This window comes from Vicia villosa, unplaced genomic scaffold (genome assembly GCF_029867415.1).
Source record: "Vicia villosa cultivar HV-30 ecotype Madison, WI unplaced genomic scaffold, Vvil1.0 ctg.002353F_1_1, whole genome shotgun sequence".
Lineage (NCBI taxonomy): Eukaryota > Viridiplantae > Streptophyta > Magnoliopsida > Fabales > Fabaceae > Vicia > Vicia villosa.
This window is the reverse complement of record NW_026705904.1, coordinates 361,421-365,254: the sequence shown is the minus strand read 5'-3', so window position 1 is coordinate 365,254 and position 3,834 is coordinate 361,421. Positions and strand designations below refer to the sequence as shown.

Sequence of the window (3,834 nt, the reverse complement as noted above, 5' to 3'; positions counted from 1 at the left end):
GAGTTGATACCAAAAGCACCTTATGTGCATAATTAGTTCATTACCAAAAGACATTAAAAGCACAAATGTGCATAATTCTGTTTACAAGAAAAGCACCAAATGTGCATAAACCATAAAACCACATGAAGCACCAAAATGTGCAATTCAGTCAATACACAAAGACATAGTGCAATTCAGTCATTACAAAAGGCACCAACATGTGCAACAGACATAGTAAACTACAAGTCATTGATAGACTTCTTTTTAGGGGTCTTCTTCATAGTCTTCTTAGGAGTAGTCTTCTTCTTCCTTTGTGAGTCATTGCCATCACCCTCCTCTGTTATCAAAAATGGTTGTTCTGGTGCAGACCCAGGGCCTGTGAAAGGTTTTGGTTTTTTAAACCAATTTTCCTTAATTCTCTCACTGACCCTCTTTCTCACTGGTTTCACTTGAGCTTTTCCCTTGTTTTTGGCACTTTCTTCAGCTGGTGTTGTTTTGGCCTGACTGGTTTTCACTGCTCTTGGCTTGCCTTGACTTGGATTGCCCTCACTTGCACTGGCTTCACATGTTCTGACCTCATTTGGATTGGCCTCTTTCACCACATTTGTTTTGACCTCATTTGTAGCAGTTGGATTGGCTTCACATGTGTCAACACTTGCATTATTAGCAGCCCTCAATTGTCCTTTTTTCTGCAACATAAGCACAATGTCAGTAGAAGAATCTAAAGCATACAACATTATCAAAATCAATTAAGATCATACCTTTCTTTTCAAGGCACTTGGATCTTGCACCTTGCTCTTGCATGACTTGATATTATGCCCAATCTTGTCACATCTAGTGCACCTGTAAGACACACCAGGTAGCCTCCTCCTAGCACCTTCCTCTCCAGTTTCCCTAATCCTCAATTTCCTTGGTCTACCAGGACCCTTTTTAAAGTCAGGAGGCAATATATATTCACTTTCAACATTAGGCCACATGTCCTGTCCATTTATAGGACTAATAGGAAAACCATAGCACAAAGCATATTTCTCCCTACTGTAGCATTCATTAACAAACAACTCTGGATTTTGCTGTCTAAATCCTAGGGCAGCTACAACATGCCTACAGGGTATACCAACTAGCTGCCAAAAATTACATGAGCATGATCTTTTAGCTATGTCAACTATAAATTCTTGGCTGTTATAGGCATGTGTGACTTGAAAATTTTCCCCCATGGCCCATGTTGGTAACCACTGACCACTCATAGCTACCTCAACATCTAGTCTCCTCCTAGGGATTGGCATGATTTTGTGTGGCCACTTATCAAGTTTCAAAGTAGATTGGCTACACCTATTCATTAGATATTTCCTAATCCACTCACACATTGTCAATATTGGTTTATCCCTAGCACATAAGATTGTTGCATTAAAGGATTCAGATATGTTATTCATTAAAACATCACAGCTAGGATAATAGCCAAAAGCATGCTTACACCAAGATTTAGTAGTCACTCCCATTAGCCATTCCCAAGCATGTGGATCTACAGCCTTTAATGCAGTCATCTTCTGCAAGAATGCTTGATGGTATGTGGCCTTGGCTGCTCCCATCATTAGATCTCTTATAAGTGCTCCTCCACCAAACTTTTTCTTAAAATTTGCATACAAATGCCTCAAGCAAAGTCTGTGCTCAATCCTTTCAAACATTTCCTCAAAAACAGCCACCAAACCCTGCATACAAGGATAAATAACATTGTAAATACAAAACTAAATTAAAAGTACATAATCAATTGTTAGAGGCAATACCTTTTGCTGGTCTGAGATGAATACATATCTCTTCTCTATTCCAATATCTTCCATTAACAGCTGTATAAACCACTTCCAAGATTCTTTTGTTTCTGTTTCAACAACCCCAAATGCCAATGGAAAATATTAATCATTGGGGTCCCTTCCCACTGCTATCAATAACTGCCCTCCATACTTAGTCTTCAAATGACAGCCATCAACCCCAATAAAAGGTCTACAACCATGTATGAACCCTTGTTTACATCCCTCAAAACAGAAATAGAATGAACCAAATCTTGGTTGGATGGAAGGTGATGGCCTCTCAATGTTGATCTTTACAGTGTTTCCAGCACTCACCCTGTGCAATTCAGCTGCATACCTCCACAAGTTTGAATATTGCTTGTCTGCATCCCCTTCTATCATTTGTCTTGCTATCATTTTTGCTTTCCATGCCCTGCCCACAGTGATCCCCACTCCATAATTTTGCCTCATATCTTGAATAATATCACTTATCCTCAAGTTTTCACAGGTCTGCATTTTCTTAACAACTGCCTTGGCCACCCACTTTGAATTTGCAGTTTTGTTATCCAAAACCCTAGCACATGTGTGGGTGTCCTTTATAGTCTTAATTGCATAAGTGTGCTTGTGGCCCACTTTGGAACATAGCATTAAAAAACCACACTTGGCTTTACATTCAACTCTCACCCTATACCCCTCATTTTTAACAAATGTTATTTCCCTACCATTTAAAACTGTCCACTCACGTATAGCCTCCCTAAAGTCATCTAGGGAAGTGAACTCCATGCCCCACTTAAACTTAAAGTCCTTTGTAAGTTGTTCCTTCTTGAACTTTTCAAACTTAGGTTTTTTGTCATCTTCTGAGTTATCAGGGTCAGAACTATTAAGCTCTTCACTAAGGTATTCCTCTTCATCCTCATCATCATATTTCTTCTTCTTTGGACATGGTAACAAGCCTGCAATGACTGGACCCTCCCTAATTGGTACAGTTACATCAATACCATCAAGATCATCAAACCCATCAACAATGGCAGTTGTCCTTTCATCCTCACTATCATTAAAACCTTCAATAATTTCTTCATCACTAACCTCTAAATCAGACACATACTTAGGGGTGACATTCCCAACTACACTTGGATCATGTTCAACAAAAATTTCCCCATCCACTTGCATCGCACAACAATATGCAGCAAAATCATAGGCATCCCCATCATTTGTAATCTGAAAGTAATTAGGGTCTATGTCAACTATCTTGGTCCACAGCCTAAAACAACCTTCTAAGTACCCCCACCCAGTTACTAAGTTAAGAATATGATGCATTGTCCACTCATCTATATGTTCCCCCGAAACTAAAGTAGAAACACCACCCCTATAAATCGTTTCACCATTGTTATCAATAAACTCTCCTCCATGTCGAAACAGAGCATTAAACAGAACATTGGGCTGAAATGTAAAACGTAATGTAAGATAAAAGTTTGCAAACCATGATACAAGCAAGTTACAGACTTCGATTAATGGAACTAACATCTGAACATTCACCGTTGCCGTCCATTGCTTCGTCTTCCTCCACTTCCTTCTGCTTCCGGTTCGTCTTCTCCAGCGCCAACAATGAACCCTAGAATTTCTATTTCACGGGGGGGGGGGGGGGAACTTAAAGAAAGTTTAAGGAATTTTAATTTTAAAATGTGGTCTTTGCCATGTCACCCAATATCCAACTACCCAGTCAGCAATGGTGGTAAGAGGGTGTGGTTAAACTGGTTTTTTATTTTTATGAGGGTGTGATCTTTAAAAAAAATATTCAGGGGGGCAATTCTGAAACACGCCCTATTGGCAGGGGGAATACCATTTAACCCTATATATATATATATATATATATATATATATATATATATATATATATATATAAACCGAATTACATAGTAAACAAATCCTCGACCGATCCAAACACCGATTTCGATCCGTTTCAGCCACAACATCCTACTAAGCTCACAAATTATGGACAAAACAAACAAGCATGTTTCACTTCATTCTAATCTCAATTGTTTGCTTGTTTTCTGTTAACATGATCTTCGCAGGT

At 39.0% G+C, this 3,834-nt stretch overlaps 2 protein-coding genes across 2 annotated transcripts; both read right to left on the bottom strand.

Moving 5' to 3' along the window:
- Nucleotides 1-218: 218 nt before the first annotated feature.
- LOC131638626 (uncharacterized) lies at nucleotides 219-1,877 on the bottom strand. Its single transcript, XM_058909195.1, has 3 exons — nucleotides 1,761-1,877; nucleotides 741-1,685; nucleotides 219-668 (listed from the first exon to the last, which is right to left on the bottom strand). Exons 1-3 carry the CDS (start codon nucleotides 1,812-1,814, stop codon nucleotides 219-221), a joined length of 1,449 nt encoding a protein of 482 aa, XP_058765178.1. The 5' UTR covers nucleotides 1,815-1,877.
- A 9-nt stretch (nucleotides 1,878-1,886) lies between these two features.
- On the bottom strand, nucleotides 1,887-3,309 carry LOC131638625 (uncharacterized). Its single transcript, XM_058909194.1, has 2 exons — nucleotides 3,283-3,309; nucleotides 1,887-3,200 (listed from the first exon to the last, which is right to left on the bottom strand). Exons 1-2 carry the CDS (start codon nucleotides 3,307-3,309, stop codon nucleotides 1,887-1,889), a joined length of 1,341 nt encoding a protein of 446 aa, XP_058765177.1.
- Nucleotides 3,310-3,834: the final 525 nt, after the last annotated feature.

Coding starts and splice junctions, on each gene's coding strand:
- LOC131638625 (XM_058909194.1), bottom strand. CDS start 3,309: ATGGACGGCAACGGTGAATGTTCAGAT. Junction 3,201..3,282: donor GCAACGGTGAATGTTCAGAT/GTTAGTTCCATT, acceptor TTTACATTTCAG/CCCAATGTTCTGTTTAATGC.
- LOC131638626 (XM_058909195.1), bottom strand. CDS start 1,814: ATGGAAGATATTGGAATAGAGAAGAGATATGTATTCATCTCAGACCAG. Junction 1,686..1,760: donor TCATCTCAGACCAGCAAAAG/GTATTGCCTCTA, acceptor CCTTGTATGCAG/GGTTTGGTGGCTGTTTTTGA. Junction 669..740: donor CAAGTGCCTTGAAAAGAAAG/GTATGATCTTAA, acceptor CTTATGTTGCAG/AAAAAAGGACAATTGAGGGC.